The sequence below is a fragment of the Trichoderma gamsii genome, assembly GCF_001481775.2.
Source record: "Trichoderma gamsii strain T6085 chromosome Unknown Scaffold_5.2, whole genome shotgun sequence".
In the NCBI taxonomy this organism is placed as follows: domain Eukaryota; kingdom Fungi; phylum Ascomycota; class Sordariomycetes; order Hypocreales; family Hypocreaceae; genus Trichoderma; species Trichoderma gamsii.
Genome location: NW_020171342.1, coordinates 1011797 through 1023980, shown reverse-complemented (window position 1 = coordinate 1023980; position 12184 = coordinate 1011797). Strand labels below are relative to the sequence as shown.

The window sequence follows — 12184 nt, the reverse complement described above, 5'->3', positions numbered from 1 at the left end:
CGCTGAGGCTGAAGTTCAAGTGTTTGTATGCAGCTGCAGCCAGCCACTTGTTGACCGACAGCCTTGTCCCAGTTGATTGCTTTACTTTTCTTTTCCAGTCCCTACCTACGTTCTTACTCATGGGCATACAGCTTTTTGTGGGAGAGGGGCATCTCTGTCTTCCCTTGCTCCCATCCTTATACTAGTAATATTTTCTACCGCTCCTCCCGCTTCTTCCTTTTCTTTGGGATTTTTCCTCTTCCATTATTTTATGCCGTTGTTATAGAAGCCAGTCTTCTACATCACAAGCATTACTGTATTTGATTTCGTTCCTCTTATCTGACGCTTTTGGGCTCAGACCATCGCCATCATGGAAGTGGACGGGACCAAACCGGGGCTACTCGACATGCCCAACGAGATCCTCATCCAGATTGGAACTCTGCTGGTCCGCCCTGGAGACATCGCAGCTCTCGTGAGGGCCTGTCGACGCCTCAGCAACCTGTTCGGCGACTACTTGTACCGGGATAACGAAAAGAATGGCAAAGGCTCTTGCCTGATGTGGGCTGCCAACCTGGACAAGATTGAGACTTTCAAAAGAGCCATCAGAGCCGGCATCCGTCTCCAAGACCACAACTATCTCGTCTTTGTCGTCTCGTGCAGTGGAAGCAGCCGGGTGGCCGAGGTGGTGCTGGCGTCTCCTGGCGCCGATCCAATGGCTGAAGACACCGACGGATGGACGCCCATGACTCTTGCGGCCAGCTACGGGCACCCGCACATTGTCCAGCAGTTGGTGGAACGCGGTGCCAATATCTCGTCGCTCACCAGAGGCGGCTGGTCACCGGTGAACCTGGCCTGTTGCCACGGGAGATTTGGTGTTGCGAAGCTCCTGTTGGACGGCTACGGGGCTTCGATGGAGTGCGAAAACGAGACTGGCTGGTCGGCACTGCGATCTGCCGCTGCCTATGGTCACACAGAGATACTCAACTACCTCCTTGGGAGGGGAGCCAATATCAAAGTCAGGAATAACGTCGGCTGGACCTGTCTGCACTCGGCGGCTGATGAGGGACACACGAGCGCAGTTCGAGCTCTCCTCGACCATGGGGCGAACCCGGAAGACACTGCTAACCAGGGGTGGACTGCCCTGACTCTTGCTGCCGACAAGGGCCATCACGATACGGTCGGGCTCCTTCTTGAAAGGGGGGTTGACGTTGAGCAGTCGTGCACCAATCAGTGGACTGCTCTTTGCATGGCTGCCGACCATGGCGATGTCTTCATAATCAAGCTATTGCTTGACTATGGGGCAAACGTTGCGGTGAGAGCAGCGGGTGGACTGTTTCCACTCTCTCTGGCTGCGACAAATGGCCATTATCCTGCTGCCAACATCTTGATTCGCTACGGGGCTGATATCCATATGACCACCAACGCAGGCTGGACTCCTCTCATGATGGCCTCGGACAATGGGCATGCCGAAATTGCAAAGCTCTTAATCGACCAGGGCGCCAATCTAGAGGCCAAGAGCGAAACCGGATGGACAGCTCTTGTCTGTGCCGCCGACGGCCGTCACTTATACGCCTGCAAGGTTCTCTTGGGCCACGGCGCCAATGTCATGGCTACGACTCTTGCCGGATGGACCCCGAGCATCAGAGCCGCTCATTCTGGCGGACTTCGGCTTCTGAATCTTTTTATGCGGGTTCCCGGGCTTGACATGGATCATCTCGACAACTGTGGCCGCTCGGCATTCTTCCACGCCGCTATGCGAGGGCATGTCGGCATTGTGAAGAAGCTTCTCCCCCTGACGCAGACAGCCAACCAGAGAGATCGTTTTGGGACAACTCCAATCTTTGCCGCTGCAAGAAACGGCCACCGCCGCGTAGTAGAGCTTTTAATCCAAGCAGGATTAGCAGACTTTGAAGAGAGAGATTTCCTAGGCGCCACGCTCCTTGCCTCGGCCCAGAGATCGAAGAAGAAGCAGTTTGTCAAGTTCCTCAAGCGATATACGCAGCAAGCGGGAATTCCAATCTGGCTGGACGATCCAGCGGGCCAGCGTACGCGATACAAGTATGACTATTCGGCATGTCAGTGTGGCATCTGCGGCCGATCCAGCGTGCATGAGGAGCAGGCGTATGTCTGCGATACGTGCGCTGGCGGGCTCATTATCTGCGCGGAATGCATCGGCTTGGGCCAGATGTGCGAGGATAGCACCCATGTGTGGAGAGCGCACAAGTGTTGTTGGAACCAGCACTTTGGAACGGCGCCCGAGTATCGTCCTGCAAATACGAATATGGATGCAGATGCAGATGCAGATGCTGATGCTGATGAGGCCGTTGGAGTTGATGACAGTGATGGTTTCGGTGCTAATGGCAATGGTGAAGCCATTGATGCTGCCGGTGGCGAGCATGAAATTGGGGATTTTGATATCAGTGAGGATATCGATGATGCTGATGATGTCGATGGGAATGACGTTGGGGGAAATCAAATGGTCACCAATGTTGGTAATGTCTGATGCTAGTGCTTATGCTGGTGGTGACGGTTTTTGATGACAACGAATAGGTACTTTTCTTTGGCTCAATCTCGACGAGGTTCAAATACTTGGAATATACGGGAAATGGGACACGGGATATGGGATACAGAATATGGGATACGAGGAATTAGATTTGGACTTTGGACTTTGGGCGATACATATACAGGCTGGACAGAATGCCTTCTCACGATCAATTCCTATGTCCAGAACCAACAGATCTGGCTTTGTAACAGAAACGGAGCTTTACTAACTAGGAAGTTTGGAGATTGTTATGGCAGCAGATCTTGACTTATTAATTGATTTACACTTTCTTCCCTGTTACAAGATACGATGCCCCCAGTGACATGCCAGATCGTGCATTGCACCAGCGAACAACACGTAAGTAATATGCAAGATCTACCTATTCTGACGCGGTCAGGGTCCCTGAATTTTTAGCGTTGATGGTGGGCAAAGATGCCGATCGGCCAACGGGCGGTGCCTGGCATGGGGAGTTGATTGAAACAAGGATGGCGTTTCAAGGGTTGTATTTTGGTAATATCGCCGGCAGAATGCGGATATGTATTGACTTTAATGGAAAGGAAAATTTAAAGAGCGCAGCTTTTGCTTGATGCCATCTCGTTGCATATGAAGCACAAATGCTACCAAATTCATATGGAGACAAGATCTAGTGGAATTCTCAGGCATTAATACTGAAAACGAACTACCTGCTACTGCCTTGGTACCCAAATCCGATGCTGATGCTGCTGCCGATGACGACGGCCAACAAACAGACACGGCAATTCCTGTTTGGCTGTGGCCACAACTCCCGGCTTCCGGGGTGTCGCTTTTCTGCAGGTGCGCGATGCAGCCGCTGTGGCGCAGCCTCACTAAAACGCCAAACCACAGCGCCTCGTCCCCTATAAACGCGCCTAGCCAAAACAACTGACGTTTGCTACAGGCAAAAAGCCAGTTGAGGTCCTACAGGGGGGCAAGGGCAGCTTCCAGCTTTCTCAATTTACCCCTCCCCACCCCCTTCCACCTGCCCAATGAAGTCACCACAAGCTCATGCCCACCCCAGGAGCTAAGGCTGCAAAGTAGCATCACCTGTCTTTCTGGCCTGTCTCGTGCTTTGCTTCGTGCTAAACGCCAACTTGCTTCTCTCCTCTGGCAACGTCAAGCGCTTCTCTTTGGGCGAGGCTGGCGACACAGAAGGAAGAAGAAGAAGAAGCAAAAGCAGCAGCAAACAACCTTGAGATCTGGCATCACAAACTTGCGTTGCACTGCGGCTGCGCCGTCATAGAACGCCGGGCTTTTTTTCTGTTTCCTCTTGACGCAACTCATTTCGTGTCCTTCTTTTTTTGCGTCACCTGCATTTTCGTTCCTTTTCAAAGTTGACAGCTACGCACAATTTCATACGACGTAATCCGCCTACTCTCATTACCTTTCATTTGTTCATTTTACTGTGTTTTTGACTCTCCTTCACAACAAACAAGATGCCCATCATGAGCTGGCTTTGGCCCTGGAAGGTAAACACATCCTGACCTCGACTCTGAACATCTGGCTAACCTGGCAACCTCTCCGGTGCGCGCTGTGCAGAGAAGCGATCCTTCTCCAGCTTCCTTCGAAAAGGCCCTCTCCGGCCTCTCCAAGAAGATTGCCACCACGCAGTCTCGCCTTGAGTGGACTCGTTTGCGATTCCGCAAGATCAAGGTGCTGGGAACGCTGTATACGTCCTTTGCCTATCTGGTTGCCGTCATTGTCCTGTTGCTGGTTGTTGGATATCCAAACCTGGGGCCCATGGACTGGACTGGCATGGCCGGAGGTCCTGTATTGTGAGTTGCTGACCTTTCAGTGTCTCCCTGCTTGCTCTCCCTGCGCTTCATCTTTCTCTCATTCTGTTTGCGCTCTCTTCTCTTCCCTCTACACTTCCCTTTCACATGTCTCACTCTTACCTCGCTTTCTTCTGTACCTCCCCTGATTCGATCCTTACAACTGCAAGACTTGATGTACTCACCTTCATTACCTATACAACAGTATAGGGGTTGGTGAATGCAGGTTGAATGGACAACACCTTCCCATATTTGCACGTCACTTAAGCTAACAAGATATATAGCATCTACACTACGCGCGTGGTAATCACAAGCTACTACAACTTTCGGATTGAGAGTCTCGAAGCAAAGCTAAAAGCCCTCCAAGAAGAGCGGCAAGACACCATCCAGAAGCTTAAAGAGGCAACCAAGTATGACTCTACTCTTGAGCTCCTCGAAAAGTATGGTGGTGCGGAAGGCAAAGATGGCAAACCCCAGATTAAGATCAAGGAAGACGCTCCGCAACAACAGCAACAGCAACAGCAACAGCCTGGATTCTCGCTCCCTGAAAGAACTCATATCCCACCCCCAGCAACTGCAAACATCCCTCGTCGTGATCTTTCACCGGCTTCCTTTGCCAGCAGCAGGCCGGTTACCCCCCAGACCCAAAGCGTCACTTCAAACGACGAACCGAGCGCCATTGGCCAGCACCTGCTTCGCCCTCAGTCCGCCCAGAGCCAGCATCACGGCTTCCCGCCGCCGCCGCCCCAGGCCGCCGCAGAGCCTCACTGGTACGACCGCATCTTCGACGTCCTCCTCGGCGAGGACGAAACCGCCGCCAAGAACCGCATCGTCCTGATATGCCAAGTCTGTCGCCTGGTCAACGGACAGGCCCCACCCGGCACCAAGAGCCTCAGCGAGCTCGGCATGTGGAAGTGCATGGCCTGTGGATCGCGTAACGGCGAGATGGATGAGGGAAAGCGCATAGTAAGAGAAGTTCTTAAATCGCATGGAAAGAAGGGGGGCAAAGCAGCTTCTGCCAACAAGGAGCCAACTACAGCTACTATCACAACTGACCTTGGTGACGATCAAGCCGAGCCTGAAACCAGCACGGAGAGCCAGCCTACGACGCCCCTTTCCGCTACTTCGCAGACCCCTAGCCCCTTGGAGGGCGACCATTCCGCAACACTCAAACCCAGGCGCTCTGCTAGAAACAAGAGGTCGTAGTAGGGGGCTGAGGAGGGTCTTTCAGGGGTATCTTGGAGGGTAATATGGGCCATGGATGGATGGAGTAGGGATGGTGGGTAAAGGAGGGTTTTCTCTTTTGTTTTCTTTTGTTTTCTTTTTGAGTTTTAAAAAAGGGCTATCTAGTTTTAAAAAAAATGAAGAAAACTATCTAATCTCTTTATTCGACAAAAACTGCGTTCAATAATCTTTAGAGAGCCTCCCAAAGATATCAAGCCGCGAAAATGAGGTCTTGTCGATGGTGGTCCGTGCATGGAGTGACATGTCCTCTCTGAAAGGCCAGAATCACCCACTGTTGCGTTTGCAACAACCTGTATATTGATACAGATGATACTATCACCAACATATGTAAAGTCATAGACGAGATTATCAACTTAAAAGGCCCTGATGCCTCGGGCAGCAACTGGCTTCTTTCTTGTCACCAGTGTCCAAGGCAATCTTGTCGGCAGCTGGCAACTTTGCAATATCACACGTATAGTGGCGTTGGCGGAACTTTAGCAGGAAAAGAAGAAAACAGGGAAGCAATGAACTGCAAGGTACCGCAAGGCTGGCTGCAAGGCTAGGGCTGGGGCTGGGGCCGGCGACAAAGGTGGCTTAAGCATGGCTGCCATGCAAAGCAAGTTGAAACTCTATCTTTATTTTCAGTTGCCATGATGGGCGGGGGTACACGAACTAGGTCTGGTTGAATACATGTAAGTGGGTGGGCTCTGCCTCACTCCAGCTAGAGAAAATCATCAATCATCAATGCCGGCAGCAGTCGCCATCTCTGGGTGATGAGCGCGCTCAAAATTTGTATTACTGCATGAAAATGACACACACACAACGCCTGACGATAGGAATCTCTATGCGCGATCGCGGTTTTTGACGCATCAAGTCTACACGGCTCCCCCGTTCATCGCCTCCGCACCTCCGTCGCCCAGCCGTCGATGCCCTCGCCGCGGCCCCCAACCTCCAGCCCCTCAATCTTGACGCCCTTCATGCCGGGGGTATCGTCCAGCCATGGATGACCGGCCATGCCGCCGGCGTTTGCTCGCTTCTCGGGCACGAGCTCCAGCATCGGAGTCAGGAAAGCGGAGATGCGCTTCGCCTCGTCCTCTTTGAAATGGTATTTCTCCTTCAGGACGTCGGGCAGCGCCCAGTGCCTCAGTCTGTGAATGTGCCTCAGCTCGCCTTTGCGGTTGAAGATCTCCTGGCTCCACTTGCCGCTAAGACAGAGAGAGCGCGGGAAGGGGCCAAGCAGTTCGATGATTTGCGCAATGTGGTCGTCGTCCTTGCCGTATTTTGTGCCCGATTGAGGATCGAAGAGGTAGTCGCCCGTAATCAGCTCAAAGACCTGTTTGCGAGCATGAATGGTTAGCAGAGACGCGATGACATGATGATGAGAAGAGGGAGGGCAAGATGAGAGACACAGGTCTTGCGACACGCGGCGGGGTAGTAGTTGAGAGAGACAAAAGACTCACCATGGCAGACATGCTCCACACGTCCGTACTTGCTCCCCATTTCGCTCCTAAAATCACCTCCGGGGACCGATATTGTCGCGTCTGGATATCATTGGTGAAGTGGTGGTTAACCCAGCACGCGTTACCCAGATCTGCAATCTTGACGCTGATCACGTCATGGCCATCCTCGGTCGTCGGGGTGTTGAGAGAGATTCCTGAGACTTCGCGAGACAACAGGTCACTGGCAGCGGTGCTTGACGTTAGATACATGACAACAAAGGAAAGGCCAACAGCGGCAAAGCTGATGGCGAGAGAAACTCAAAGCAGACATGAGAAAGGGGAGAAAGGTAGTCGAGACTTACGCAGACTTTTCTCTCTTGTTGTGAGCGTCATCGGCCTTAAGAGAATCATCTTTTTGCTTACCCGCTGCCGATGCTAGGTTAGAGACATGTAACCAGAAAGTGTCAAGTCAGTGGCAGACATACCTTCCGTCTTACCAGAGGCTCGATCCATGCTCGAGTATGGGGCGTGCAAATAGGATTCAAAGTTGCCGTGGAGGGGAGACGGCAGCGGCTGGCTGCCTGTGATGAGAGTCCTGCGCCTTCTGCGGCCGTTGCGGTTGTTTTCCTTTTCGTCCTTGTCGGCACCCTGGGGCAGGACCCTCTTGACAATCTGCTTGACGTCGCCAATCTCGATGAGGACGTTCTCGGGCTTGAGGTCGGTGTGGATGATGCCGCATTCGCGGTGCAGGTAGTCCAGGCCCAGCAGCACCTGCTTGGTGATCTGCTTGACCAGCGCCATGGGGATGCCGCGGTGGTTCCAGCGCTTGATGAGGCCCAGCAGGTTCTCGCCCAGCACCTCGAAGACCATGCACATGTGGGTGCCGTTGGGGCCCTTGTGCTCAAACGAGTCCAGCAGGCTGACGACGTGCTTGCGGCCGGGGTGGTCGGGATTGGCCTGGACAATCTTATTGAGCAGCTTGATCTCGTCGACGGCCGTCTCGGTGTAGTGCGTGGCGGACCGCACCACCTTGAGCGCAACGTGTTTGCCGTTGTTGTTGTCGCGCGACAGCCACACGGTCGAGAAGTGGCCCCATCCCAGCTTGCGCACCACCGTGTACCGGCCGTCCTTGAAGTTCTCGCCGATCTGGACGGGATGGTAGCCGCCCTTGCAGTAATCTTCGGAATCCTCCTCGTCGGCCGTGTTCTCGGCGGGGTCGTCGGCCGTGGACGCTGAGGACTGTGAGCGAGTCATGGAGGAGCTCGGCAATTGCTGGGTTCTGCGGCGCGTGAGAGAGAGACGAGAGGCGCGGTCAGCCGGCGATTGCGCAAAGAAGCAGAGGCAGAAACGAGATGGAGAGTAGAGGAGAGTCTGATGGGCTTGAGATAAAAGGGTTGGAGTTTGGTTTGGCCTGGTTTGGAGAGACTGGCGGGCGCAAGGGATGGCGGCACATGATTGGGCGGTCAGCGCGCGAAGAGGGGGCAGAATGAGGCTAGTGGTGGAAGAGGCCAAAAGCACGCTTTGCGGGGTGACGGCATCACCAAAATCCGGCATCAGCGCCCAGCAACGGCCTCAGAAGCGCCAAGTCAATGATTAACTGCTGTTATTATGTGCCCGCAGCTACTAATGGCAAGCAGATGGCAATAGAGGACAGCGGCAAGCGGCAAGCAACAAGCGGTAGGCAGAGGCCCGGAAGCGCAAAGGCGGGCCGCCCACTTGGGCACGATAGATAAGGCACATATGTATGTGGTATATATGTAGGTGATGTATGTGATGTAGTAGCAGGTAGGCAAGAATTAAAACCCTTGCAACGGGGGTTTGAAGGGGGGCAAGTCCCTGTTGCCGGGGAAAGGGGGGGTTTTTAAGAGAAGATTGTATAAAAAAAAAAAGAAGTATGAAAAGAAAATTAAGGCAACAATAAGACGGAAAGGAACAATAGCAAACAAAACAGAAGCCCAAGCTGGCCGAGTGAAAACCACCACATACCTAGTCTTAAGGAAGCTCATGTTGCCGTTGACATTATGCGGCGTCGCTGCGGCAAGTGGTTGGGCGGTGATATCAGGCGGCCGGATCTAAATCTCCCAAGGCCGCATAAATAGGCAGAATGAGTACGATTAAGAGGAGGCGTCTATTTCGGTTAGGCGAGCAGAGAGCGAAATATTGGAGCAAATGTATTGCAAAAGAATGAGGATAAAAAGCGAATGCAAGCAGCAAGGACGGCGGAACGTGAGACGGAGTGGCGAGTCAGAGGCGCGGGCTTTTCTTTCTGGGCAGCAAAATGGATGAGACGTGACGGGTGAGGGTGAGGGTTTATCGGTATCGTGACAAAGTGGCAGATTGAGAGGAGAGAGGAAGAATGAGAAACGGAGGAACCAAGAGGTACAGTAGCATTGGCGTGAGACTCGCTCGCTGAGCACGCTCATACACGCCCTCATACACGCACAGAGAGGGCCACTCGAGTTCTAGCGTTCAGGCTTCATTGGCTGGGCACGCCATGATGACGGCGACCAGCAGCTGAAAGCGGCGCCAACCAGCTTCAAGGCTGGGGCGTTGTCCATGCTCCAAAACCTCCAGTGGGGCCATCACAGGCGCTCTGCAAGCGGCAAAGCGCCCTGAAGCACTGCCTTGCGGGACAAAGCATTTGGAGGCAACAAAATGACTAGCAGTAGCACACGATGTAGAAGGACAAGATATGAGATGAGGACAGAGACAACACGGCTCTGTGCTTTGTCATGTCATGGGCAAGTACTGTATCATACATGTAGGCACGATGTAGGTATACGCCTGAGACGGACAAGCAAACGGGGGATGCCGAGCAGCACAGGTGGGATCGGCACGGCATTCATAACATGGGGGAAGCAAACAGAATGAACGGCAAACGACTCAGTAAATCTACATCACAGTAATAAACCGATGCCCCTAAGAAGAAGAGGCGATGAAGGAAAAATCAAATCCCTTCGAAAGAGGAGGAGAGATATGGAATTCCAAATCAAAAGTTGACCAAGCTCGTCACTTGACAAAGCTGGCTGAGGTACCTGGGCAATCAAAACAGAAACCATGTGGTCTTTTCTTGGGCTGAACAACGCCCAAATGCCGTGCTGGAAAGGCACCAAAATCGTGGTGGAGCCAGCCATGTCATAAAGCGGGCACAAGCCATTGAAAGAATGAGGGGCAGGGCAGTGGCTTGTGGTTGTCGGCACGCCTATCAAGCAAATCGAGCAGCTTTGCGCCATGCTAAAAGGCTAATGTAAGACGGCGGGCAGGGGAAGCAAACAGGAACTCGGCATGATGCGTGATGTGACGGTGGAGTTGGGCAAACTCGGTCAGGCACCCGGCCAGGCGTTTTGCCAATCAGCTCTCGAGCGCATACTTGCGCAGCTTTGCACAGCTTTGCGCGCAGCTCGGATTCTCCTATGACGACGGGCTGCAGATTGGCGAAGAGGGAGAGAGATGGGGCACGAAAGAGGGAGTTGGTTGTAGAGGCGAACAAAAAGAGCAGATATGAACAGATGCTCAGCAGGTGGAAATTTCATAGAGAATTTGATGACATACCAGAGTCTCACCTGCAGGATGACGTTGTTCGTATAAGAGAAAAAGACGAGGAAAAGGCGGCCGAAACTCAAACAGGAGGAGGAGGAGGAAGCAATAAGCAAAGCAACAGGGGGTAAAGGGTAAAAGCAAACGAGGATAACAACGGAGGAAGAAGAAAAACTGATGGATGACAGATTGTGAAAACTGATCATGGCCGGCTGGAAGAAAATGGTGGGAAGTGGCAGAATAAAGGTGGTGAAGCTCAATCATCCATTGCAACCGGCGCTCTTTCTCTTTCTGCGCACTTCGTAGCAAAAAGCACTCGGCGAATACCTGCCCTCAAACATAATTTGGCGATGCTAGCAGGTACCTACACAGAACCGTGCAGTACGCGATGCTCGACCGACTTTTGAGCGAGAATGTTTCAGATGACGAAATTTCAAAGCAAAATCAGAGGCAAGAGGCATGAGGCAAGAAGAAGTCGAGAGGCAAGAAGAAGTCGAGGTGTGCGATTGGCCACCGCAAGAGATGCGCAAATGCTGGCTGGGGCTGCCTCTGGATTTCGAGATCTCGAGCTGCTAGGCAGATGCGCTATTCGGTAAGCAGATTATGCGGTGGAATCGGAACCAAACCCAATGAAAGGAATAGGCTAGAAAAAGAAATAAAAAAAAATAATTTTGCCTATATGGATGAAAGACTAATACCGTCGGGTACTGCGCTTCGATTTTCAAATCTGGGCCATGACCAGCAAAAAAAGTTCAAAAACGGCAAAGGAAAACAGCCGGGTTGACCGTGCGAAAGAAAGATCTCCTGTTGTAAGACGACTGCGTCAGCCGAGATCGACCCACGAAGGCAGCGGCCAGCTAAGATGGGTGGCATCACTTTACGCTTCAGGTAATGTGCTTTTTCACGTCGTCTTTTTGGGCCAGTTGATCACTTGCTAAACAGTTTCATCTGGGCAGAGAAAGAACCTCAAACTTGTACCACCACGAAGCTTTAATCAACAAGCAGTGTCGTTGCAGGGGACGCAACCCCACGAGAGACCAAGCCAAAGATGCTGTAGCGATCCTTGGTATGCCCTCCTCTGAGCTGACTTGCGTTCAAGAGGCCCGGACCGATCCGGTCTAGGCCTAACGACAGGAAAAAGTCAATTGGGACTAATTCCGCGCTCGTGGCTCTCTATACACGTGCAGCTGAAAAATGTGGCTGGCAACAATGGCGATCAACACATGCTCGATGCGTTGGGGGCGCCAACACGCCCTGAAGATGGGTCTGTTATGACGCTGCTGCTAGCACTAAAGAATACATGAACATCCACACCATCCTCGGTCGAGATATGTGTTAATGGCCCAGCTGAAGAGCGCAAAAAGACCGACTCCACCTATGGAATTCTTCTCTCCTTCTTTTTTTGCCTCTTCTCCCATTTGATTTCGGCTGAGGTGCTGAAGATGGGGTTCTTTGGGATTGTCTCTCCACATTCCAAGCTGGAGCTCGACTCCATTGCGGGATCTTGACTATCCGAGGGATATACTGTAGAGAGTAGGTACGCGAATGTTCTGCAGTCTTGCATCTACTTGGCCGGGGAGTTACTGCGATCCCGAGTTCTCCCATTGGTGCTGTCGCATGTGACATATCATACCAATAGTTCTCCTTTCCTCTCGTCTAATTTGGAGGCGGCGTTG

The 12184-nt window shown here is 52.5% G+C and overlaps 3 protein-coding genes across 3 annotated transcripts; 2 read left to right on the top strand and 1 right to left on the bottom strand.

Annotated features, from left to right (window-relative positions):
- Positions 1 to 349: 349 nt before the first annotated feature.
- TGAM01_v202225 (hypothetical protein) lies at positions 350 to 2482 on the top strand (the record flags this gene model as incomplete). Its single annotated transcript, XM_018807185.1, has 1 exon — positions 350 to 2482. The coding sequence occupies one exon, from the start codon at positions 350 to 352 to the stop codon at positions 2480 to 2482; it is 2133 nt and encodes a 710-aa protein (XP_018659693.1).
- Positions 2483 to 3972: 1490 nt separating this feature from the next.
- TGAM01_v202224 (hypothetical protein) lies at positions 3973 to 5514 on the top strand (the record flags this gene model as incomplete). Its single annotated transcript, XM_018807186.2, has 3 exons — positions 3973 to 4005; positions 4076 to 4311; positions 4593 to 5514. 3 exons carry the CDS (start codon positions 3973 to 3975, stop codon positions 5512 to 5514), a joined length of 1191 nt encoding a protein of 396 aa, XP_018659694.2.
- Positions 5515 to 6424: 910 nt separating this feature from the next.
- Positions 6425 to 8225, bottom strand: TGAM01_v202223 (CMGC/SRPK protein kinase; the record flags this gene model as incomplete). The annotated part of the gene is made up of 4 exons (XM_018807187.2): positions 6425 to 6865; positions 6993 to 7272; positions 7334 to 7397; positions 7457 to 8225. 4 exons carry the CDS (start codon positions 8223 to 8225, stop codon positions 6425 to 6427), a joined length of 1554 nt encoding a protein of 517 aa, XP_018659695.2.
- Between the last annotated feature and the right edge of the window lie 3959 nt (positions 8226 to 12184).